This window comes from Schistocerca americana, chromosome 1 (assembly GCF_021461395.2).
Source record: "Schistocerca americana isolate TAMUIC-IGC-003095 chromosome 1, iqSchAmer2.1, whole genome shotgun sequence".
In the NCBI taxonomy this organism is placed as follows: Eukaryota; Metazoa; Arthropoda; class Insecta; order Orthoptera; family Acrididae; genus Schistocerca; species Schistocerca americana.
This window is the reverse complement of record NC_060119.1, coordinates 637,643,975-637,671,568: the sequence shown is the minus strand read 5'-3', so window position 1 is coordinate 637,671,568 and position 27,594 is coordinate 637,643,975. Positions and strand designations below refer to the sequence as shown.

General features: G+C 40.0%; 1 protein-coding gene across 2 annotated transcripts in view; it reads right to left on the bottom strand.

Annotated features, from left to right (window-relative positions):
- The window catches only part of LOC124607557 (pre-mRNA-splicing factor CWC22 homolog), a 130,353-nt gene that overhangs the window by 39,409 nt on the left and 63,350 nt on the right, over positions 1-27,594 (bottom strand). Inside the window, exons 6-8 of one of the 2 annotated variants that reach the window (XM_047139915.1) lie at positions 26,352-26,578; positions 19,890-20,170; positions 14,386-14,817 (exon numbers count right to left, since the gene is read on the bottom strand). In XM_047139915.1, the coding sequence (XP_046995871.1) occupies positions 14,736-14,817; positions 19,890-20,170; positions 26,352-26,578 (590 nt within the window). In that variant the 3' untranslated portion in view covers positions 14,386-14,735. Of the gene's footprint in view, positions 1-14,385; positions 14,818-19,889; positions 20,171-26,351; positions 26,579-27,594 lie in introns of those variants that run through there. The other variant, XM_047139914.1, reaches the window with a different exon arrangement.

The window sequence follows — 27,594 nt, the reverse complement described above, 5'->3', positions numbered from 1 at the left end:
GGTCTTCTGGGCCCAAAATTTTTATAAGGGGCTAGTTCTCAAAGTGTTACATTCTGAATGAGAGTCAAACATTCCATGGTTTAAGAAATTCATCACACATTCTCATATGTAACATGATTCATCTTGTATAAAATGAAATTTACACTGAAAGTAACAGTTCTCAAATAATCACTTGCAATGTTTTCCTGCAACCTGTTAGAAATGTAGACAGTTGTGATGCAACTTTCATTGAAAGCAGTTTGTTATTATGAAGTCTTGCATAGAGTTTGTCCTAAGCCTTTGACACATTTTGCTGTCACCAGATGCTCGTGTGTGAGCACTGTGTTTTGTTGCTGTAAATGGCGCACTTTCTTTGTAACTAAAGTTTTATTTTGATGATAGTCTCCGATTTATTATTTATTGCTGTAACGTTATTCTGCAGTATCAGGGTAAAGTAAAATTATTTGTTAGAGTATCAGTTGTTACCATTAAAAATTACAAAAATTTAACTGAATACCACAACAATGAAAAATTCCTGGAATTCTAAAAAAATACCTGCACTTTTCCTGGATTTCCATCTGTCCCAGGGCCTATATGCTGTGTCTCAGAAACGCTTGTTTTGAGGTTTCTGGTGTTGTGTGGTAGGAAATGGAAGCTATTCATATTGTCACATTACCCCATGAACATTAAAGTCATGAATGCCATAGTTTTGACTTTATGTGCTGGGAGCTTTCCTGTCACATCATGATTGACTGACAGAGATGTCACTGAAGAGAAGTATTACTAAAATTCCAAATATAATTTCAATGAGAACTGGAATGTTAAATAGTAGATCACTACATCTACATCAACAGACATACTGTGCAATCCATGAATGATGAATGGTTATCATGTACCAGTACTAGTCATTTCCTTTTCTGTACTACTCACAATTACAACACAGGAAAAACAACTGTCTCTGTGCCTCTGTATGAGCTCCACTTTCTCTTCTCTCAGCTCCAGGGTCTTACACGAAATATTCATTCTATGTGTTCTATCTACAGTCTCTCAATTTTCTCTAGTGTTTCATAAAAAGAATGTTGTCTTCCCTCCAGGAATTCCCATTTGAGTTCACAAAGCATTGAACCTATCGGTAACAAATCTAGCAGCCTGTCTCTCTGAATTGCTTCCATGTCCTCATTTAATTCGAATGGACTGTACTAGTTTTTTTACATGTGGTCTCCTTTATACACTATGTGATCAAAAGTATCCGGACACCTGGCTGAAAATGACTTACAAGTTTGTGGCACCCTCCATTGGTAATGCTGGAATTCAATATGGTGTTGGCCCACCCTTAGCCTGATGACAGCTTCCACTCTCGCAGGCATATGTTCAATCAGGTGCTGGAAGGTTTTTTGAGGAATGGCAGCCCATTCTTCATGGAGTACTGCACTGAGGAGAGGTATCAATGTCAGTCGGTGAGGCTTGGCATGAAGTCGGCGTTCCAAAATATCCCAAAGGTGTTCTATAGGATTCAGGTCGGGACTCTGTGCAGGCCAGTCTATTACAGGGATGTTATTGTCATGTAACCACTCCACCACAGGCCATGCATTATGAATAGGTGCTCAATCATGTTGAAAGATGCAATCGCCATCCCCAAATTGTTCTTCAACATTGGGAAGCAAGAATGTGCTTCGAACATCAATTTAGGCCTCTGCTGTGATAGTGCCATGCAAAACAACAAGGGGTTCAAGGCCCATCCACGAAAAACACAACCACACCATAACACCACCACCTCCAAATTTTACTGTTGGCACTATATACGCTGGCAGATGACATTCACTGGGCATTTGCCATACCCACACCGTGCCATTGGATCGCCACACTGTGTACTTTGATTCATCCTCCACACAATGTTTTTCCACTGTTCAATCATCCAATGTTTACATTCCTTACACCAAGCAAGGCGTTGTACGGCATTTACCAGCATGATGTGTGGCTTACGAGCACCTGCTCAACCGTGAAATCCAAGTTTTCTCACCTCCCGCCTAACTGTCATAGTACTTGCAGTGGATCCTGATGCAGTTTGGAATTCCTGTGTGATGGTTTGGATAGATGTCTGCCTATTACACATTACGACCATCTTCAACTGTTGGCAGTCTCTGTTGGTCAACAGGAGAGGTAAGCCTGTAAGGTTTTGTGCTGTTTGTGTGTCCCTTCACGTTTCTACTTCACTGTCACATCGGAAACAGTGGACCTAGGGATGTTTAAGAGTGTGGTAATCTCCCATACAGATATATGACACAAGTGACACCAAATCACCTGAACATGTTCAAAGTCCGTGAGTTCTGCGGAGCACCCCATTCTGCTCTCTCATGATGTCTAATGACTAATGAGGTCGCTGATGTGGAGTACCTGGCAGCAGGTGGCAGCAGAATGCACATAATATCAAAAACATATGTTTTTGGAGGTGTCCGGATACTTACGATCACATAGTGTATATGAGTAACACTTTCCTAAAATGATTCCAATAAACCAAAGTCAATCATTCAGGTTACCTACTATCATCCTTACAGGCTCACTCCATTACATATCACTTTGCAACGTTAGAAATAGATATTTAATCAATGTGACTTGTGTCAAAGAGCAGAGCACTATTAATGTTGTATTCAAACATTATGGAATGTTTTCCCTGCTTATCTGCATTACTTTACATTTTTCTACATGAAGAGCGAGCTGCCATTCATCACACCAACTAGAAATTTTGTCTAAGTCATCTTGTATCCTCCTACAGTCACTCAACAAGGACATCTTCCATACACCACAGCATCATCAGCAAACAGCCACAGATTGCTGCTCACCATGTCCATAAGGTCATTTATGTATACAGAAAAAAGAATGATCCTATCCTACTTCCCTGGGACACTCCAGATGAAACCTTCGTCTCTGATGAACACTCGCCATTGTGAATTACATACTAGGTTCTATTACTTATTAAGTCCTGGAGCTATTCACATATCTGGGAACCTATTTCATATGCTCGTACCTTTCTTCACATTTTGGCGACCAACCCTGAGCATAGCTCAGACCACACCACTGCATTCAAAAGACCATGCCTGAATACAATTCAGGCTGCAATTTTCTCCACATGCAAGCCACCTATCACTTGAAAACTGGACTCAATTCATACAATAACAATGTAAGGATGTCTCACTACCTGTCCCATGATACCTGTCCATTTCTGGAATTGTTTTGAAGGAAAAAAAAAAAAAAAAAAAAAAAAAATCACCATTAGTGGACACAACAGCTACCGTCTTGATTGCCTGGGCCAATATGTGATCATGCTGATGTAATTTCGTGCGAGTACTCGTTATCTTCACAGTTTGCATAATTCTGCTACAAATACATCTCTCTTTTTTTTTTTTTTTTTTTTTTTTTTTTTTTTTTTTTTTTTTTTTTTTTTTTTTTGAGTGAGCAAGAAATTTTGGAAGCTCAAGAGGAAGAAATTACTCAATAATTGCCTCATATTTTTGTTTTTGGATGGCTATTTAAACTTTCTATCAACGTTATTTTAAAATTTGTAATTTATCAAAACACTACTGTAACAATGTTTCGTTTTTGCATCCAAAATGCCCAATGCAGCTCAGCAGCTCTATTCGGAAGTCAACGAAGAAGCCCTTGGAATTGGTTATGCCTTAAAAGATTTCACGCATTCTCATATGGTACAAAATTCCACTTAGTCACAGATCATGAACCTTTAGTTTCCATGTTTCACCCTTCAGCATCTTTACCTGACAAAGCCGCTTCTCAACTTCAATGTTGGCCTCATTTTCGTTGAGATATAATTATGTGATCCATTTCTTTCCTATGTTGCAGCACGCAAATGTGCACACATTGTCTCAGCTGCCCTCGTGATCAGATCCATTGTTCAATCAGGAAGTAATGCTGTGTTTTCAACTTGACGTGGAAGCAAGGCATACTACTGATGGTTTCCCATTATCAGCTACAGGTTTGCACCCGCAGTAGGTGTGGACCCAGTGCTTAAACAAGTGGCGTGCATGATGAGACACGGCTGGCCTAACCGTCCACCGGGACAGTCATCAGACCCACTGCAGAACGTCTATGATTTCCATCACCATCTTCCCCTGTTAGAAGACGTCATTCTCTTGTCGACAGGAGGTACTCCACATGTTACAGCAACTGTGTATAGGGAGGTTCTCAGCCTGTTACATCAAGGTCATTGTGTGATCTGGATGATTATTGATCACAAGGTGGAGAGACTGGTTGTGGCCTGCCACAAGTGTTCAAATCAATAGGCAGCACCATGTAATATTTTTCACCCTTGGCCAGTGCCCATGCTATCTTGGGAAAGAATCCATATTGACTTTGCCACAGCATTTAGACACTTTTTGGTGATTGGCTGATGATTAGTTTTCCAAGTTTCCTTATGTTGTTCGTTGTCTACCACAGCAGACATGACTATCATGGCACTGTCAAAAATTATTCCTGTCAAAGATCAATCTAGTGCAGTGGTTTTGGACAATGGTCCTCAATTTTTGGCTTAAGGATTTTTACTCACTTAACGGCAGCTGCCACATCATGGTGCTTCTCTTTCATCCACAATCCAATGGTAAGGCAGAATGTCTTGTATGAACTTTCAAACTGAAAGTGTGCAAATATGTCACTGAATTTCTAGCGGACGAGACCCTTACATTCTAGACATGGTCTCCAGCTTTTCCACTGGTGGACCAGCCCCCCCACAGACAACACAGCTCGAGCCCTTGATGCCCATGCGTTTCCTTCTCTCTCGGCATGTGGGGGACGGGTGGTGGAGGGTGCTGGTGCTTCATCATTCCGCGCAACGGTGACTTCTAGGCTGACACAGGTGCCTCCTACACTGACAGAGGTGCTGCTTACACTGACCATGGCACTTGCCAGCAAAGTCTACATTACCTCCAGACAGTGCGGCTCCCCCTCTCACGGCACCTATAGACAAGTCTGACATCGACATGACTACTGCCTGCAGGTTGCCGGAGTCATTCGCCTGCTTTCCTGAAGCAGATGGAAGGCACATGTGTTCATGCTTACATCACTTCCATCCTTACTAGTGGACCAGGAACTGTTCACGCTCTGGACAACTGCATCAGACAATATGAATGTGTCAAGCATCAGGGCACATGGTAGACGAGCCATCATCTGGTGGCTCCCCCCCCCCCCCCCTCCCCCTCGCCTTCCCTAAGGAAGGAGGTGCGTAGTTAACCCACACATTACTGCACCTCTGCCACCACTAGAGCAGTGCTTGTCCATGTGCACACTTATCTGAGTAGTGTAGCTGCTCTGGGCTCCCACAGGAGGCTACCGACTTTGGTCCAGCACCTCTATTGCCTGCAGCGAACATGAAGTGCCACATGGCTGGCAAATGCTTGTTATAAAGCCAGCAGTCTTGTGCATATTCTCTAAAGGGTATTGTACCTACAGTCTCACATTGTGACTTAATAAATACTTGGTTTCTTATGACCGTATCTTTAATTGTGTTTGGCGTTACAACAGTGGTATTACCAAAGAATGCTGAAGAATAGATGAGCAGATTGTCTTTGGATTGAAGCTCACAACAGCAACAGCATATGTTACCCTTTGTTCCTATTTTTGTCCTCTAATGTTCTTTCGAGCACTAAGTTGACTATACCTAAATGCCGTAGCAGATATCTGACTAACCTGTTAAATTTTGAATTTTTTTGATACTATCGCAAGTCAAATACTTCCATGTTCTCCCTCAAACATCCTCTTTGTGAATGTCAACATCAAACCTGGAATCAATAAACTACATAAAAAATCAGTAGTGTCATATCTCAATGAGGAACTTGAAACTTTCAGCACGAGATAGGAGCATGTAGAGGAACTATGGCTCAAGTTTAAAAGAATAATTGACCATGCACTGGATACATGCACTGAAGTGTCAAAGAAACTGGTATAGGCATGCATATTCAAATACATAGATACGTAAACAGGCAGAGTATGTCACTGCGGTCGGCAATGCCTATATGAGACAACAAGTGTCTGGCACAGTTGCTAGGTTGGTTACTGCTGCTACTCTTACAGGTTATCAAGATTTGAGTGAGTATAAACATGGTGGTATAGTTGGCGCACATGCGATGAGATACGGCATCTCCAAGGTAGTGATTAAGTGGGGATTTTCCCACACGACCATTTCATAAGTGTACCATGAATATCAGGAATCCGGAAAAACATAATCTCCAACATCGCTGCAGCCGGAAAAAGATCCTGCAAGAACAGGACCAACAACCACTGACGAGAATCATTAAACGTGAGAGAAAAGCAATCCTCCTGCGAACTGCTGTCAGTGTACGAACCATTCAACAAAACATCATCGATGTTCGGAGTTGAACGCCCACTCTTGTATCCTTAACAACTGTACAACACACAGCTTTACACCTTGCCTGGAACCATCAACACCGACATTGGCCTGCTGATGACTTAGAAACATGTTGCCTAGTCAGACGAGTCTCGTTTCAAATTGTATCAAGTGGATAGACGCGTACGGAGACAACCTCATGAATACATGGACCCTGCATGTCAGCAGGGCAGTGTTCAAGCTGGTGGGGCTCTGTAATGGTGTGGGACGTGTGCAGTTGGAGCGATATAGGACACCTGATACATCTAGATACGACACTGACAGGTGACACATATGTAAGTATCCTGTCTGGTCACCTGCATCCACTCATTTCCATTGCGCATTCTGACAGATTTGCACAATTCCAGCAGGACAGTACGACACCCCACTCGTCCGAATTGCTGCAGAGTGGCCCCACGAACACTCTTCTGAGTTTAAACACTTCTGCTGGCCGCCAAATTCTCCAGACATGAACATTATTGAGCCCATCTGGGATGCCTTGCAATGCGCTGAACCAGAAAAAATCTCCATCTCCTTGTACTCTTACAGATTTGTGGACAGCCCTGCAGGATTCATGGTGTCAATTGCCTCCAGCACTTCATCAGACGTTAGTTGAGTCCATGCCATGTTGTGCTGCGCCACTCCCGCATGCCCGCAGGTGCCCTTCACAATATTAGGCAAGGTGTACCAGTTTCTTTGGCTCTTCAGTGTACGTACGCAGTAGAACAGTTCATAGTGGGAGGGCCCCTCCATTGTATATGGTCAATTTAAAGAAACTTCTAAAGAAACACAAATTACTGCATAATATATGTAAAACAAAGCATAAGGCTGTAGATAGAGAGATGCTGAATAAACTTCATTTGGCTGCCAAGAGAGCAATGCGTGAAGCCTTCAAAAACTACCATAGTAGAATACTGTCTGATAACATGTAAAGGTTTTTAGTGGCACCAAAGTTAGGGGCCAGTCCCTAGTGAATTAGACAGGAACTGAAACTGAGTGTAGCAAACCAGAAGCTGAAATGCTTAACTCCGTTTTAAAATGTACACAGTGTTGCTACAAGAAAAACAAAGTTTTCGCATATAATATTGTTCTCAAGCTGCAAGAGAAGCTAAGCTTTCGCATATACTGTTGATCTTTTTTGCGCGTGTTACACTTTAAGATATATCACACAAATGTACCAGTAAAATTTTCAATAATGACATAAATGTCTGATCTTCAGGGTTCGAAATTCTTCTAAATGGCACGTCATCAAAGAGTTGATTTTTAAATGAGAGTCAAACGCTCTGTGATTTAATAAATTCATGGTACATTCTTGCACATAGTTCAACTAACGTAAAAGGATATTTACTTTGAAAGTAATGCTTTTCAAACCACTATTCGCAATATTTTCCCGCGACCTGTTAGAAATAGGTTCGTTTCAGCAGTTGCCAGAAAGCGCTGATAACAGGCGACACCGCTCTTGGGTAGCTATCATTACGTAGGAAGCCCGTATGTACGTACGTGTAGCCAGCCGGAGTGGCCGTGCGGTTCTAGGCGCTACAGTCTGGAGCCGAGCGACTGCTACGGTCGCAGGTTCGAATCCTGCCTCGAGCATGGATGTGTGTGATGTCCTTAGGTTAGTTAGGTTTAATTAGTTCTAGGTTCTAGGCGACTGATGACCTCAGAAGTTAAGTCGCATAGTGCTCAGAGCCATTTGAACCATTTTGTACGTACGTGCAAAACATTGAACGATCATACATTATGTCATAAAAGAAACAAGACATCAGAGGATACTGCAACAGCATCGGAATTTCGTGAACAATATGAAAATGTGCACATTTAAAGTGCATACTTAAAGTCCACATTCGTATGTCCGCATTCCCAATGAAGTAGACCTCGACCTGATATTAAGCTTTTCAGTGTAGTTTTCGGGATGTAAATTTTCTTGGAGCACCAGTACCATATTATATAATGTTTGGTTCTTTATTATGACATAATGTCATACGTGCTAGAAATTGAAAACGTGCACTTGAAATGCATGCGAACAGTTGAAACTAGCCAGTATTGTGGAATTAAACATTTCGTTTCAAATACATTGACTGCCTCTGCGGAAAAGGTTAACAGAAGTCAAATTTCTTTAGCAGACAAACAAAAATAACTTCATTGTCCCGCAAGGTGATTAATGCTTGACTGTCAGAAAGGTGGAAATAAAATAAAATCTGAATCTAATGACATATTTTAGGCTTCCATAATTATTTGAATGTGTTTTAATTCACTTGATAGTTCCCGGCCACAAATATCCGATTTGTTTTCATTTGACGTGAGAGTAAACGGATCATGTGGGGACTACCCACTACAACTCAGACTGCTCTGCGCATCAGCCCCGGATCTACGACATTTGCGAACTGAGTGAATATTTAAAAAAATTGAGTTTTCAAAATATGTTCATCTTGTAGCGCACATCTTTCTGAAAAGTCTGAAACATAAAACATATGTATTCGAGGAAATGTAAGACATATTATTTGGTCTTAAGTATACCAAAGTGCAGTGCCACGCCTCTTCATAAAGCATTTTTCTACCGCACGTCCAAACTATATTCAGGCGAGTGGAAATTGAAATGTCCTGTGGTGCCTCTCCTTCTCCCAGTCGGCCGGTTTGACAGCCTGCCCCTCTTTAAAAAAATCTAGCAATTAATAGCGGATGGAATTATTTGTAATCGAGAGAACAAGAACTCTTCAGAAAATCTGAACTCTTTATTGCCTATTAGTTAATAACTTTTACATGCAGGCTCCCATCCTTCATCAAAGACACCAACCACTTTCTCGAACACCTGGAATCCTTACCCAATCTGTTACCCCCGGAAACCATCCTCGTAACCATTGATGCCACTTCCTTATACACAAATATTCCGCACGTCCAGGGCCTCGCTGCGATGGAGCATTTCCTTTCACGCCGATCACCTGCCACCCTACCTAAAACCTCTTTCCTCATTACCTTAGCCAGCTTCATCCTGACCCACAACTTCTTCACTTTTGAAGGCCAGACATACTAACAATTAAAGGGAACAGCCATGGGTGCCTGGATGGCTCCCTCGTACGCCAACCTATTCATGGGTCGCCTAGAGGAGACCTTCTTGGTTACCCAGGCCTGCCAACCCAAAGTTTGGTACAGATTTATTGATGACATCTTCATGATCTGGACTCACAGTGAAGAAGAACTCCAGAATTTCCTCTCCGACCTCAACTCCTTTGGTTCCATCAAATTCACCTGGTCCTACTCCAAATCCCACGCCACTTTCCTTGACGTTGACCTCCATCTGTCCAATGGCCAGCCTCACACGTCCGTCCACATCAAACCCACCAACAAGCAACAGTACCTCCATTATGACAGCTGCCACTCATTCCACATCAAACGGTCCCTTCCCTACAGCCTAGGTCTTCGTGGCAAACGAATCTGCTCCAGTCCGGAATCCCTGAACCATTACACCAACAACCTGACAACAGCTTTCGCATCCCGTAACTACCCTCCCGACCTGGTACGGAAGCAAATAACCAGAGCCACTTCCTCATCCCCTCAAACCCAGAACCTCCCACAGAAGAACCACAAAAGTGCCCCACTTGTGACAGGATACTTTCCGGGACTGGACCAGACTCTGAATGTGGCTCTCCAGCAGGGATACGACTTCCTCAAATCCTGCCCTGAAATGAGATCCATCCTTCATGAAATCCTCCCCACTCCACCAAGAGTGTCTTTCCGCCGTCCACCTAACCTTTGTAACCTGATAGTTCATCCCTATGAAATCCCCAAACCACCTTCCCTACCCTCTGGCTCCTATCCTTGTAACCGCCCCTGGTGTAAAACCTGTCCCATGCACCCTCCCACCACCACCTACTCCAGTCCTATAACCCGGAAGGTGTACTCGATCAAAGGCAGAGCCACATGTGAAATCACCCACGTGATTTACCAACTGACCTGCCTACACTGTGACGCATTCTATGTGAGAATGACCAGCAACGAACTGTCCATTCGCATGAATGGACACAGGCAGACTGTGTTTGTTGGTAATGAGGATCACCCTGTGGCTAAACATGCCTTGGTGCACGGCCAGCACACCTGGTACAGTGTTACACCGTCCGGGTTATCTGGATACTTCCCACCAACACCAACCTATCCGAACTCCGGAGATGGGAACTTGCTCTTCAATACATCCTCTCTTCCCGTTACCCACCAGGCCTCAATCTCCGCTAATTTCAAGTTGCCGCCACTCATACCTCACCTGTCATTCAACAACATCTTTGCCTCTGCACTTCCGCCTCGACTGACATCTCTGCCCAAACTCTTTGTCTTTAAATATGTCTGCTTGTGTCTGTATATGTGTGGATGGACATGTGTGTGTGTGCGAGTGTATACCTGTCCTTTTTTCCCCCTAAGGTAAGTCTTTCCGCTCCCGGGATTGCAATGACTCCTTACCCTCTCCCTTAAAACCCTCTCCTTCCCTCTTTCCTGATGAGGCAACAGGTTGTTGCGAAAGCTTGAATTTTGTGTGTATGCTTGTGTTTGTTTGTGTGTCTATCGACCTGCCAGCGCTTTTGTTTGCTAAGTCACATCATCTTTGTTTTTAGATATATTTTTCCCACGTGGAATGTTTCCCTCTATTATATTAACTTGCTGTTTTGTGTGACATAAAACTAAATATAGGATATATAAAACCAATACTGACAAGAGATAAGCAAGAAATTACACATATCTTCAAACCTTAGTTCCTAGAATTTTCTCTCTCTAATCTTGCTACAGCTTTACATGGAGTGCTTTCCTTTCTGCGACAGAATCTATTACCTCATCAAAGTTCGTCAAGCGTTTTGCTACATGAAAAATCGAAATGTCATTATCTAACACTGAAAAAGCTGTTAATACAAATAATACCCAAGACTGGTGTGGTTTCTCGATCTGATTACATCTATTTTGTCACTGTCTGCTAGATAAAATAAAATAGGTCTTTCTAATATGGCAGCAATTTTGTAACACACCAAATAAACGACACTGTTTTGGCACAAATGGCAATTTTTATAACACGGCAGAATATAATCCACGAAGTACCAATATCAAATGCCTATTAGGCCTACTACAAGCAAAAAGCTTTATGTTAGAAAATAGTTTCACATTTCATTCATACGTACCAGCTTCAAGCATGAGATCGAAAAGTAGTATTACGAAATTTTTATATAAATTTGGAATCGTCTTATTCTTCCATAATTTGTGTGATGTCCCCGTTTCTCCTCCTTCCTCGTTCTAACAATCTTGTCATCACCAATTCTGTAGCTATTGCTGCCATTGTCACTATCTGTTCGCCGATTAACTTCACTAACCCTGTCAAAATCACAGGTTTAGTTATCCCGCGATTATTTTCCGGTTAGGCGTTATTACGTGTTCGAACAACACGTTTTCCGCGTTGCTTCCAGAATAGAACTTACGCATCTGCTAGCCGGGGACTGTACAACTGGTCTTTACTAGTGTAGTGATCTGGTCAAAAATTTTCTGTCAAAATTTCATTTTCTTGGGTACACCAAGAAGATAATACGTAATCTTTCTCACCTGTTATTCCTGTTAGTCGTTTATTTCGATTCTGGTAGTCTGAATCTATGGATTTCACTAGTAATTATAACAATGCTGATCATCCGCAAACCCAATCAACCACATAATCAGACAGCAATTGGCATTCATCCGTTCGGCTTTACTCCTTCAGCTCATATTGCCCCGCCCCCTTTTGTCTGCAGAAAGTTTATTTCTAGATGCGACGAGGATTCTCCTGACAGAGACATCACGTACACTATGCATGCATTCGAAAGTCAACTTATGATTCATTCAGAAATCATCTTAAAATGTGTTCAAAAGCCAATAGGGAAGCGTTTCAAAATCATATGAATAATTGATAGACAAATGTGCGCTGGATGCTAGGCACTTTGTGAAACAAGTTTTTTTCACTCAAGAATATGAATTTGGCGCCCCCTTTTTCCGGTAGCTTCTAGCTGCTTGCTGCGACTGCTTGCACAGCCAACAGCCACATTCCTGTAGCCAGAAGCGGGAGAATCTACTACTCAAACGTGACTCAACTGTGCATGCGCATGAGCCTGCGCGTTACTGCTAAAACAAATTGAATGTAAACAGTTGTGACTTCACGCTCATTGGAGGCAATTTGTTGTTATGAAGCACTGCATAGTCTTCCTAAAGCCTTTGACACATTTTCAATTGGCAGACGTTTGCTTGAGCACTGTGTGTCATTTTTGTATATGGCATATTTCCTTTGCAATTTAAGTTATTTTTTTTTTTTTTTTTCTTGTTTATGTTTTATTGTTGAAGTATTATTCTGCAGTAGCGGGATACAGTAATATCCTTTGTTAGAGTATCGGTTCTTACCAGTCAAAATTACAAAAATTTAACTGAAAACTCAAACAATGAAAAATTCTCGGAATTCTAAAAATACCCCGGGTTTTTCCCGGTTTTCTCCCAGATGAAAAAATTCCTGGGTTTTTCCCGGATATCCCGGTTGTCCCGGGTCGTATACACCCTGATGTTTAATCATTCAGTACGCCATGTCCATATTTCATGTAATCATATCATTCTCAGTATATTTACGTGTATTCCTTCCCTACTCTTGTTTTGACTGTTTGCACTTCCTTTTAATTTCATTTTAAGCAACTCCTACTGCTGCCTTCCTACCTTATTCTTAAGTTTCTTATATTTTCTTCTTCCATTCTTAAGGTCAAGTATTTTCTGAACCATTTATGCTTCTTTGCCTCTGTTTTCATTACACACACACAGACACACCTGTATCACTACATTATTCTGGCTGATTACATTGTGCTGGTACTGCAGTTTGACTGTGTGTAGTTGACAGCTCCCTGTATCTCCTAATCCTAACCAAGAATACCTTCCTAAAGTCTAGAAGCCTTAGTTCCCTCTGACTCGTATCACCCAGCGCGTATTCTCTAATTACTCAACCTTCCATTCCCTACTAGCATTACAGTATAGGACTATCAAATTCCATCCCCCTTTAAATATTTTATCAACTCTTCTTTTCTTTATACGTCGTATCTATTTCCTCATCATCATATTATGATCTGGAATCACATAACATGCTCAAACAAAACTGGACACTGAACTTTTATCTTCACATGTGTTCCATAAGCATCAAGATTACTTTAAACATTATCAGAAGCAGGTGTTAATGGAAGTGTGGACACAGGCTGCTGACCTTTGATGTGTCTGTACATAACAGTGGTGCCCTTATAAATGTTAAATACAACAATAGTGACAATTGCAATGGTTGTAATATTGGTTGCTGTGATTCATAAGAGAAATATAAATATTCCTGCAGTAGCTGTGGAGCTCTGCACATTACTAGCTAGCACCATAGTGTATTCTACACGAATACCAAAAGTAGCTCTGGGAACATCTGCTATGTTAGCAATCCAAAGTGCAGTCAATAACAATGGCTGCACACCAGCATTTGCTCTTGTACCAGGCAAAATTAAACAAAAGACGAATGGCAGAGAATACTTTTTTTTTAATCCTCTCAAGAGGACAATTTTTAATGTTCTTTTTATGGGGATGAGGTCACTGTGTTTATCAATATAGGTAACAGTTTCTACTGTTCTGTAAGTACCATACCAATACTAATTCAACAAGTAGAAGTGAATAAGGCAATAATTACAAAAAATCATGTACTTTAAATCAAAGATAAAGTAGAATTGAACAGTAAACAGTCCACAACCTAAATACATTTTATGTTAAGGAAAACTGCATCACCACAATAAAAGAAATGAAACCAGGCTCACATACAACCTACAACGGCACAAATAAACAAATACACAGAGGAATAAAATACATGTTTTATGGAGCTGCTGTGTAATTCAATAAAAGTCATTAAAAAAAGTTTCTATATGTTGTAACGGCATGAGCATAGGCAAGAGGGTTCAACATTATAAAAAGGCCCACTTACAGCAACATGCTATCACAGCATTACACCTAGGCACCTGCTGGGTGCTGCCGTCTGCTCGTCAGTCAGTGTCCTCACAGTTATCAAAACCAGTGACACTTTGGCACGCAGCAACACCACAAAAGAACCATTTTGGCAAATATAAATACTGGCCATCCGGCCAGGCAGGTCACGGAACTGGCAAGTCATTGACTCGGCATCCGTCAGTGTCAACTTCCACTGTGAGGCCACTCTACTCCGCCATCATCTTGACAGGGCTGCCTGCAAGAGCCAAACTGTGGCCCTCCTAGCCACTGAGCCACTGAGGTGCTGGCTATCACCTGTTGCCACCAGCTAGCTGTCTCATACTCAATGGGCCACGTCAGCCTGCTGCATCAGCCCTGACATAGCTCAGCCACACGTGTAGTGTGTAAGAAGTCTTGAGTATTCTTTGGAATACATGGATATAATGTGTCCTTTCGGATGAAAGATCCTGAAATGCACAGAAGGAAGGGTTGGACTCCACAGCTTTTTTGATGTAACAGACACTCTCATGAATACTAGCCATTCAGAATGGACAGGATTGGCCAAAAAATTCGTGAAAATAAATCATCATGCCAGATATTCCTCCTGCACAATGAAGCATACTGCACTCTGGGAAATAATGTTCACTTCAAAATTATTACACATACCTGCCTGTCAATAAAGCCAAAAATGCAGTAAGGCCGTAAGAAAGGATATTTAGTGACATATCTACATACCATTGCCTCTATCGATGAACCCAATGTAGCTAGCAGCCAATCTACCTTGGCATGAAGGGTATTTGTCACAAACAAAAACATTATGCACTCCATCAAAAAGAGTGTGTGTGTGTGTGTGTGTGTGTGTGTGTGTGTGTTTTGGGGGAAAGTGTGTGGTGACACATCCCTCTTTTTAATTCCCTCCTGAAAACATCTGATTGGCAAAAGATGCAATTAAGCCATTGTCATGACACACTAGGGCCACTTTTTATTCAGTTTTGGGGGGGGGGGGGGGGTGTAACGGAAAATGTAAATATATTTATTTACAAACTCTTTACAGCCATATTTATTAATGTACAAATCTAAAATTTTGCATGTGTAAAGCAAAAGAGCTGTGTTTTAATGGAAAAATATAATAAAATATGTAGGATTAATATTTTGCCTGAAATTTTAATTTTCAATTTTTTTATTGTATTTTTTATTAAAAAAAAGCCATAATTTAAATTCTAGTCATGCAATTAATCTGAATATTTTATTGTAGTGTCCTGAGAACGTTATAAGATCACTGAACCACAATTATTAGTTTATGGTACAAATTGTATCATTAATAGAGTTTTTAATTTTGTGCATCCAAAATTAACTTTTTTTCTACATATAATGATCTAAAAATCAGAATGTAATTGCAGTATCTTGTATTTTTTAGTTTCAGGGAGACAGTAACATACTGCGAACTGTTCCTGAAAATTTCATAGCATTAGTGCATATACTTTTTGAGAAAAGGCTTCTAATAATGTAAAAAATGTAAAACAGAGAAAATGAGATTCAAAGATTTTCTTCTCATACTTCTACATGTAATAAGCTTACCTCAATTTTAAAATCCTTCATACTGATACTCATTGTCCTCCAAGTTTCTCTTCTCTCCTGTTTGAATCTGCCTGGCCTGTATTTGCAGGTAAGACACTGGTACTATAGCTTTCTTAAACCTGCTCTCATCGATGGTGTAAAATGCTTTTGTTGGAAACACATCAGGATCTATACTAACTCTCTTCAGCACCTCAATTCTGCCATTATTTCCGTTATTGTAACGTAAAAGTGCATCATAGACACCTATTTTGAGTACTCAAGTCCACAGAACGTCCTTTTTGAGCATCTAATCCAAATTAAATTACTGAGGCTTTTATTTGCTTTTTGTGTCTTTCCATGAAGACACTTCCTCAATAAATCAGGGTTTGCAAGAAACCTGAATGTGGGCTTAATCGCATTCATAACAGGTTCTGGAAATGAGTGTTTCTGTGAATATTTCTCATTTCTGTTGTTGAACTTACACCAATCATCTTTCAGTCACAGATTGTGCATTGGTGTTTGGTCATGGATAGTTTGTGGACAAAAACTGCCCACACAGCACACCTCAATGCCTCTAAACTGTGTGTGTTTTTCCTGATAGCTTTCAGAGTAAGCCTACCTTTTCCTCCTAGTAGTTTTCCATCCTCAGGTATTTCACCTTTCTCCTCTTTCAACAAGCGATGAACCCTACCACCAAGCTTCTCTTGGATGTGGCCAACACATTCCAACTTTTCTATTATTGTATTGTATGGATTTTTATCTGTTACAGCTTTGAAAGAAGAGGAGTCCCCATCACCAAGGTATTTTAGTATATCTAACACCATACTGTTCCTCAGATTTGGAGAACATACAACTGCACCAGCCTCCATGCCCCACTTGAGCCAGTATAATTTTTAGAGCATCCTACTGCATGTTTTTCTTGCCACAGTTTCTCACGATGAACACTGGTAGCAGTATTCAGATATAATTTCTACATCTAAAACTTTACCTGAGTCAATAGCAATAACAGATGCAACTCCATACAGAGACGTGTGACCTCCTCTCATCCAGGTCACATCTACAGACACACACAGGTCAGTAACATTTGTAGGAGACTCACTGTCATGAATATCTACCCCAGGATCTATTTCTTTTTGGTTTATTGCCACCAATTCCTCCACTGCTTTCTTCATAGAAACTTTGGCAGTATCACATACAGCATCAGACATTTCTTTATTTATGTTTTCTAATCTTGGACGAGATGGAGGCATGTTCAGAAAACCACACAACAAATTACCTCCTTCGCTGCCTTGTCCACGGCATCGCAGAGCATATGGTAACCTAAAATTGCTTTCATAGGTACCAGTGCCAGTTTTTTTGAAGGAGGAAAATGAAAATTCATAGCTACACAAATTACAAATTAATATAAAATCACACGCTATTCCCACTCTTCTTTCTTCAACACCTTCAACAACAATCATGCATTCCATATTTTTACAGCTAACACATGAACATGAAAACTTTATTGCCTGGCAGATAAGCTCTAAATTAATAAGTCTGAATCCAATTAAATCTGTATCAACATCATTCAAGCACCTGTATAATTCTCATGTCCCAAGTTTCGATGCTGAATCTGAGAGCTTATGTTCTTCATTTCGAGCTGCTTCCTCTTTTTTTGCTGGTAAACCGATTTCCATGAAACCTCCATTTCATAAACACAGTTTTTCCACCACCCATTATGCATAAGTCTTGACTTCCACGTAAAGTTTGTGAATTCAACCTTCCACCTACTAATATGAGTTAGTATTGTCAAAATGTAAATAAACCACATGCATGAAAGTTTTCAGACGAAGATGCAGATGTCAGCCAAAGATATTGAAAGAAAATAGCCTTCACACTGACAAAAATTCTGCTCAAGCAACCAGTTTCCCAAATGTCGTAAAAGGTGGGAGAGGCCGCCAGTGCACAGATAATCAGTTTAACAATTTCAAGGCATTTCTAAAGCTGCTATCATGATAAAATTCACACACAAAATAGATTAAAGGAAATAATATTTTCGAAAAATCGATTTTTTGGACCAAAATCCATTACATCCCCCCTTCTATTTCATCACTGTTTCCCATTCAAGAGATCCACAGTGTCAAATAAACATTATCCAAACTTTTCATAGCATATTTCATTTCATCCCAGTTACATTTCAAATTGTTTATTGGCATTATCAGTGCTGCTCCAGTAAGTAAAATTCTGCAAATACAAATGTGCTGATAAGATTTTTTATTACTTTTGTGCAGAATCCAGAGGGAATGGAACAACTCTTTCAGCAGCCTAAATACTTCCAGTATTGCTATTGACCAATTGACACCACAATTTCTAGGATACTTCATTCTGTCTTAATATTTCCTCTTAAGTACATAATCAAAATAGTACTGTCTGATGGGAGACTTACTGCTACTGTGGTCTGCATAGTGAACTTATTTCCATTTACGAGGGTTATTCCAAAAGTAAGGTCCGGTTATAAAAAAAAAATCAAAACTAAAATGTTTTTTCAAAACAATTGTTTTATTTACATTCCTTACATCTTTATCTATTTTTCTACATAACTTCCATACTTATTTAAACATTTGTCACATCGTTCAACAAGCTTTTGAATGCCCATGTTATAGAAATCGGCCGCCTGTGACGATAACCAGTCCTTAACTGCTTCTTTCACTTCATCATCTGTGTCGAAGCGCTTGCCGCCGAGAAACTCCTTTAAGTAACGGAACAGGTGGAAATCACTTGGCGCCAGGTCCGGACTGTAAGGAGGATGGTCCATCTGTTCCCATCCAAATTTCTTGATCAGAGCTTGCGTTTCATTTGCAGTGTGGGGTCTGGCATTGTCATGCAACAACAAGATTCCAGACGACAAAAGACCACGTCGCTTATTCTGGATTGCACGTCGAAGTTTAGTCAGGGTAGCGCAGTAGGCGGCTTTATTAATTGTTGTTCCTCTCTCCATAAAGTCGACTAACAATACTCCACGTCTATCCCAGAACACAGTCGCCATAACCTTACGTGTTGAGATTGTCTGCTTTGCCTTGACCTTGACTGGCGATGACGTGTGACGCCATTGCATTGACTGACGTTTAGACTCTGGAGTGATGTGAGAAACCCATGTCTCATCCCCTGTGACAACATTGTCTAAAAGACTGTCACCTTCCTTATGATATCGCTCCAAAAAATCAAGAGCAAAAGCCATTCTTTTCATTCGTTGGGGCTCAGTAAGCAGCCTGGGAACCCAACGGGCACACAATTTGTGAAACTTCAAATGTTCAGACACAATTCTGTACAAAGTTGTTCTACTCACATTCGGAAAATGCATGTCTACGTCTGTAATAGTGAATCGGCGATCTTCACGAATTTTTTTGTCAACCGCATTGACCAAATCGTCTGAAATCACTGATGGTCGGCCACACCGTCGTTCATCGTGCACATTATCCCGTCCTTCATTAAAAGCTCGCACCCACTTGCGCACTTTACTGTCGCTCATTATGTTAGGATCGTACACTTCAGTAATCTGCCGATGGATTTCCGCCGCTGAATTGTTTCTTGCAGACAAAAACCGTATCACTGCCCTTACTTCACAATCGGTGGGCTGATCAATTGTCTTAAACATTGTAAAGTGACACTGTGAACTACACTCAGCAACAGTAACAAAGCGAATGGCGGCGTTTGACGCGCAAGGCTTGCCGGGAGTCGGCGCGCATGCGTGTTTTGTCATTGGCGCAAAATTTCAATAGTTACGGCGAATCGGACCTTACTTTTGGAATAACCCTCGTATAAAGTACATATAGCTAAATTAGAAGTCACGATGATCATCATCATACTGTTCCCAGGTTGTATCATACTGTTCCCAGGTTGTAAACTGGCCTGACTTGCATTTTACTCCAAATCAAGTATGAGGTCAAATGACAGCAGCTCATGCACTAAAGTAGTAGAAGTCAGAAATATCAAAGTTACTTACGGATCTTTTACTCTCTCATTCAATTTTGTTAGTCCCATATATTCAGAAAGCTCCTGAAAGAGGATTTTAATAAAGATTCTGCTTGAGCTTGTTGTGTCCTCTTCATTCAGCTTTATAAATGAAAGCACTTCCCATGAAATGGCATCAGTAAATAACAAATGTGCAAAGAACTTTGCAGTATTTCTCAATTTATTTGTATCCAAACGATGTATTGTGCTATAGGTATCACGGAAGATTTGTTGGAATGGAGGTATGTACACCTTGTTGATCTGGCAGAATCTCTGAAACATATTTTAACTTACATCAAAAACAAATATGAAATTTCTGTAAACATACATACTAATTCCAAACAGTTTTATCATGGTGCTTACTGTTGCAATTATCTTCCACTTGTTTTTTGTAACTTACAATGTTATATCAACTACAGTTCTTGTTACGGGAAAATAATTGTACCCTGAAAGTGTCATGAAATTTCTTATAATTCCATTTTTTGCCACCTCCATCCAGCTAAAGTTGGTAATGAATTATTTTAGGTGCTCAATAATTATGTATGTTAAACGTTAAATTCAGTACTGTTAAAACCAGTTTGCTAACGAGAAACTCTCCTCGGATTCCCATCTGGGTGACAGCATTAAACTTCTGCTACATTTAGACAAATATAAAATACTAAACTTTGGTGAGGGCCCTGGATATAACACACTCATAAGTATCAATGACCCCCTCCTCAAATTAAAACACTGAATTCTTCAACAGCAATATAAACTGGAAAGTTTACACTCACACGGCTTCTGTTTAAACAAACCTACTAGAATAATCCTGCTTTGTAAAAGAATTTCCAAATAAAGGGCTTACATGTCTCATTTTTATTTCACAGTCATTCTCTGACAAGATAAACAGCATCATTAATATTTTTCACAGTTTAAGTCTGGCAGAAGAAAGTAAGAGCTGAACACTGATTACCTAACATGTAATCAAGATGTGATTGTATACTTCACAATGTGAGAAACACAAGAAAATTCAGTCTCTGCATAAGTTATCTTCCTGTAAGTTGTTGAGCAGAAAGGAGAAACAAAATTATACAGAGTGTTCAAAAAATGTGACAAATAATACCTTGAGAGGTGATAGTACTCATCGAAACAAGAAAAATAAGTCCAATAAACATGCGTCCAGAAATGCATACTTTCTGGGATAAGTCCAATAAACATGGGTCCGAAAATGCATACATTCTGTGATAAACAAATGTTCACAGGAGGCATTCAATGTGGCGTCCTTTTATGACAATGCACCCCTCTGCCCTCCAGCATAAGGAAAGATGCACCCTTTGAAGTATACCTGCTTGCATGCATTGAAGATGTGACCCTGTAGTATCCGCACATCACTGATTGGCATGGTGTTGACCAATTCCCTCCAGTTTCCCCATAACCAAAAGTCTAGGGGATTGAGGTCTGTGGAATGAGCAAGCCAAGGTGTGGGGCTGCCCGACCTATCTAGCTGTCCTGAAACGTATGCGGCAGATGTTCGCGCACAATGTGATGAAAGTGTGCTGGCGCACCACCATGCATTAACCACATTGGCATTCGTTGTTGCATTGGCACAGCCTCCAGCAAGGTATGCAATACATTGATGAGAAAGTCTAGATAATGCACCCCACTTAACCCTCGAGTGGGCCACTCATTAAAAAATCTCTATGAAATATAATCAGTTGGTACCACTGTGTTCTTCTCTCGTGTATTCCTTCATTGTTGTCTTGACTTCTGCTGTAAACAATCGTTTCTGTCCTTGATTGTTACAAGCGGAGTTATTTCATATTTCTTCTGCCTGTGTGGCGCACCTGCTGATGTCCCGATATCAGAAAGTGTTTTTTTTTTTTTTATGTGCTGTACAAAACCTTAACGTTATAGTACTTCATTGTTTTACATATTTTGCAATTATTTTTGTTTTTATAGGACTAAAATATGCCTTAATGACGCCGAGGATGAGTGGCTACTCAATGAGGATCCAGATTTTCTGGTCTCAAATTTCAAGTTTGATGATTGTGAAGATGAGGATGAAGAAGAAGAAGAAGAAGAAGAAGAAGAAGAAGTGATCACACAGTGTTATCATGATTCAACAAGTGAGCAAGAATGTGCCTCTGAAGCCGAAGAAAGTGATATCGAACCTGTTTCAAATGATAAGAATTATATTGGAAGGGATAAAACGTGTAAATGGAAGAAATCTTGCAGTACAGATGCAACAAAGACAAAAAGTAAGAACAATGACAAGATACGTCCCGGACCTAAAGCCATAGCCAGAGATGTCAAGGATGATATAAGTGCATTCACTAAAATAACCACCATTGACACAATCGATGAGGTTGTGAGATGTACTAACATATATATTCAACATAAAATAACTAGTGTAAATTATATGGAAGAAAAGATGCCAAAGACATGGAGAGAGATGAAATAATGGCATTGTTTGGATTTATCTGCATCTTAGGAATGAAGAAGGCTAACCATATAAATATGAATGAACTTAGGATGTCTGATGGATCAGGCATGCAGATACTTAGAACTGTGATGAGCTCCAAGTTTTTCTGTTCCTATTACAGTGTATCAGATTTGATGATAAAAGAACATGACAAGCCAGACACGAAACAGACAAGTTAGCTGCTATTAGAACAGTGCTTGACGAGTCTATTGAAAACTGCAGAAACAGTTACAGCATGAGCGAATTCATAAATGTGGATGAAAAGTTACAAGCATTTAGAGGTTGCTGTAACTTCATTCGGTGTATACCGAATAAATCAGCAAAATATGGAATAATGATGTTTGCTCTCTGTGATGCGAAAACTTTTTAGACCGGTAACTTGGAGATCCATTGTGGCAAGCAACCTCAAGGGCCATATGCTGTTTCAAATTCTCCTTCAGACATGGTCAGCAGACTTACCAGTCATACTGAAGGAAGCAATAGCAATGTGACTATGGATAATCAGTATACCAGTTACGCACTAGCACTCTCCTTACTGACCAGGAAACTCACATGCGTTGGAACAATGAGGAAAAATAAACGTGAGTTTCCATCAGAATTCCTACCAAAGAAAGATAAGAGTACAAAATACGTCTTTATTTGGGTACCAAAAAAATATTACTTTATTGTCCTATATACCCGAAAAGAATAAAGCAGAAGTAGAAAAAGTTGGAGAGTCTTCTTCAAAGAAGCATGGGCGATGTCTAAACTGTGGACACACCAAAAACATAAACACCACAATCAAATGTGATTTTTGCCACAGTTTCATCTGCAAACAGCATGTGACTATCAGATACCCAAGTGAAAACTGTAAACATGTTGACTCAGAATAAGACGTCACAAAGAAATGTGTGTGCGTTGTTCACTTTCATAATAAGTAAAGTTTTATTGTTGATTGTTATGACAACAAAATAACATTGCACTGTCTCTATGTGATATTTAGTGTTTTACATGTAAGACATGGAATACAATCTTCAGATAACCCAAATATATGTGTTCTGTTTTTGTCATTCATAAATCCGTGTAAATAGCAATAAAAATATAAATGAGATGTAAGAAACAGAAAAAAGTGCCACGGCACACAGAGTGCGCCACGCGCCTTCTCGCGTAATGAATGGAAGCGCGCCCGCTCGAGGCTTAACCTTTGTGGTAGCACATATTCTATAGCCAAGTACACTTGCCCATACGCTGACTGAGAATCAGTGTTGATGCCCCCTTTCCTGAATTGCTTGGGGATTTACATCCGCTCATACATGCCGGTTATGGATACTTGCAACACAATCTCCTATGAGCCCTGCCTCATTGGTAAATAAAATCTTGAATGTGAAAAATGGATCTGCAGCACACTTCTGCAACAACCACTGACAGAACTGCTGTCTGCCATGATGATCCTGTGGCCTTAGGGCCTGAATGCGCCGTAGACAATATGGGTACAGCAATTTTTCATGAAGTACAGATAAGAGAGAGAGAGAGAGAGAGAGAGAGAGAGAGAGAGAGAGAGAGAGATGCCTTATGCTGCTACTAATCATCACCCACTGGCCCCAGGGGTTTCTTCCACCGAACACAGGCACATGGTGCTCCATGTCAGACGTGTGGAGTGTGGCGGGCCTTCCACTGCCAGTCTTCAGAGGTGCAAGGGTACATGTGTCCCTCATATGCTGGAAAAGTCTGCTGAATAGCTTATCAGAGGGCACTCTGTGCTGTGGATATTTTTCAGTGTAGAGGGCACAGACTTGCAGACTACATCCATTTGCTAAGCCATAGCAGAATAACGTATCCGCAATTTCACTTGTCAAGTAGTAAGCTTCCGTCGCTAACAAGTGGTGGAAGAGAGAAAATGTAAATGTGCTACACCATTTGTACGAAGAAACTGCACCATAACAGTATACACATAACTGAATCCGCTTTTGGAAGAAAGCGAAAGACAATAATATGTACACAGGTTGCCAGTACTATACAATAAGGCACACAAACATGATAAAGTCTAACATAGTCTGCAACATAACTTGGACCAAACAACTGATTGTAGACCACCTAATGGTAGATACAGCACTGTGAGTAAGACATTATAATACCCTGCTGACACATTTGATGGTACACCAGTACAACGACTGTGCTAATATCTGCAGCCCTGCCTATAACATTGTGTTTATCTCAGAACATATATGTTTCCAGACTCATTTTTTATTTTTCTTCTTTCGTTGAGTACTACCACCACTCAAAGTATTTGACACTTTTTTAACAATCTGTATATGCCAGAGATTGAGGTTTCAAAGCAAGAGGTACTTTCTTTGGGAACTGGATTCAATAATGAGATAGCGGAACATAAAGGAGATACAGAAAGAAAAGGAATTTTTCCTCTTCTTTACCTTTTGCATCTCTATCAAAATGGACACCACATCAACTTTCATTCTCTCTGTTATCACTACCAACATTCAAATGTGTCAGCAGGGTATTATAATGTCTTACTCACAGTGCTGTATCTACCATTAGGTGGTCTACAATCAGTTGTGTGGTCCGAGTCATGTTGTAGACTATGTTAGACTTCATCATGTTTGTGTGCCTTATTGTACAGTACTGTCAACCCTTCATACATATTATGGTCTTTAACTTTCTTCCAAAGGGGGATTCAGTTATGTGTATATTGTTATGGTGCAGTTTCTTTGTACAAATGGTGTAGCACATTTACATCAAAAACTGATCAAAATGTCAACAGAGTCATAGGTCTCATACACTTCAATTTTCAGTTAATGGTATGAGATAGAGGGAAACAGTTGAATTTGACTCCCATCATCGTTCATCACTGTAAATGAGAAAAATCTGTGCAAGAATGGTCTCAAAGTTTTTATTGAGAACAAAAAGATGAAAGGCAGGACATGTTTTGATATAAAATGAAGATGAATCTTCTTTTCTGAAACATCGTAATTGGTGACAAAACATCACTCTTCATATATAATCTGGAAAAAATACCAAGCCAGGATGAAGAGCAAGTCTTATCATGTTTTATGGTCTAATGAAGATGAACCTCCTTTTCTGGAATGTAATAACTGGTGGCAAAGGGTTGCTTTTCATATACAATCTCAAAGCAGTACCAGAGCCAGAAATGGCATATTTCAATTTCAATGCTGATAAAAGCAAGAACGATCAAATCAGCATCAAATGCATGCTGACCTGCTTTTTTAATATAATTATGGAGAACTTTCACCAATAATTTGTTGTTGAAGAACCAACAGTAAACCAGCATTCTTACCAGGAATTTCTTGACAGCCATAAAAAAAGGGGGACTGGGTGGTACTTAAGTCAGACTAAGCTTGATGCACAAGGCGTTGCAGTATTTGCACCTTGCTACCTGTTCTCTATTTATTTTTGATGAGTAAAAATATTTTGATAATTTTTCAGTCATCTTATTCTCCAAACATAGTCTCCCTGATTTTCTTCTCATCCTGAATCCAAAATCTCACCATTTTGGGGAAAAAAAAGAAAAAACAGAAAATATTAAAACAGCTATGACTTACTAGCCATCTGTAGCCTTCCAGTTACCAATACTAAGACTGTTGTCAATGTTACAAGCACAGTGTGGTGTGTCAAAGTGTTTAATCTGAAGATGAGAGATTGAATTTGTAATTTTTAGATTGCAAAAGAACCTTGCATAAAGCTCATCTCATTACTTTATTCATGGAGCTTGTAAATATTCATAACAAAAAAAAGTCAAGAGCAAGTAAGCAGCACTTGAGGTCTAATATGTGGGGTTAAAAATGTATTCTGCTGAAATATGTTTGTAACTTCAAGTAGGATTACATAAGGAAAACTAGCTTACCATCAGTAAATTAGTAAATCAATCACACACACACACACACACACACACACACACACACACACACACACACACACACACACAACACTTCTGAACCAGGTATTATAAAAAGAAAAGAGGAATATTAGTTTGAATCTTACTTGTGCAAGAAGGCCAAAAAACTTTTCATATGTTCGCTGCTCAGCACAACAATCCAGAAACATATGGCAGAGTTCAATTTCCTGGCCAGGTTTTAATTCCATTCTCATCAACTTATGTGCACATTCCTCAAAATCTAAGCTGGAATGAATTGTAAGGTAAATTGCCCTCCTAAGGGCAACCAGATTGGTTTCAGTGTTGTCCAGAATTGTTTCTTCCTTCTCTCCCTCTGCAAAATAAAAAACAAAAGTTAGGGTCAATTGTACATTAATCAGCTTAAATAACTGGTAACAACTATGGCAATGTAACAAACCTACAATGAAAAACATTAAACTGTGAAAAAGAAAGACCATGAATCATACTGAAGCCAAAATTATCAGTAATGAACAAACACACACATCATAGCCTTGGAAGAATATTTTATATACCAAATTTCTTTTTTGCTTTGGAAGTTTTACAGACCAAAAGCTGCAGACAGGATCTATAGAAGATTTATAAAAGAACTGGACAATCCACCACAGCTCATAACTCTGTTACAACAATTATTTGAAATGGAGTACAAAGTTTTGAGAGGCATTCACAAAAATTAAACACATATATAGGTAATACACTGTAGCATGCAAATTTTGCTGAGAAGTTCCATCTAGTCACAAATACAGACTGAACAAGCCAAAAACTTTTATGTCTCTCCTCTGTAGTGTACAAGATATCCCACATAATTATAACCAATCAAATAGCAAATAATTTTGTTTCAATCATGCAAAGAAGAGAATAATTATTACATAAAAGATGATTTGTAAGCATTAAATTATAGCGTGGTCCCATGAGTAAAAGTTACTACCTTCTTTAAGATTCATAATTCACAGCTCTCGACTCCAATTAGTAATGTGTCAATAGGAAGAGGGACGGTGACATTAGCTCTAAAAATGAGCATTAGCAGGGCCTCCAAGTGGCTTTATCTGGCCAGACAGGCCAGATGCAATCCCGGCACATAGTGCTAGCATGCTATGGAGATGGATGCATTTGCACAATAAAAGTTAGTTGAAGAGAACTGACAAGTGGCCATTTCTGCGGAACAAGGAGCTTACAGATATCAGAGTAACTACCAGACAGCACAAGAATGCTTTCAAAGAGGTGCTTTTCTGGGTAGGGTGCACGTGTCTTTTAATGGGGACAAAGAAGGGATTATGGAACAGTTGTGGAAGTGCTATAAAAACATTTGATTGACATGGCAAAGAAACCAAG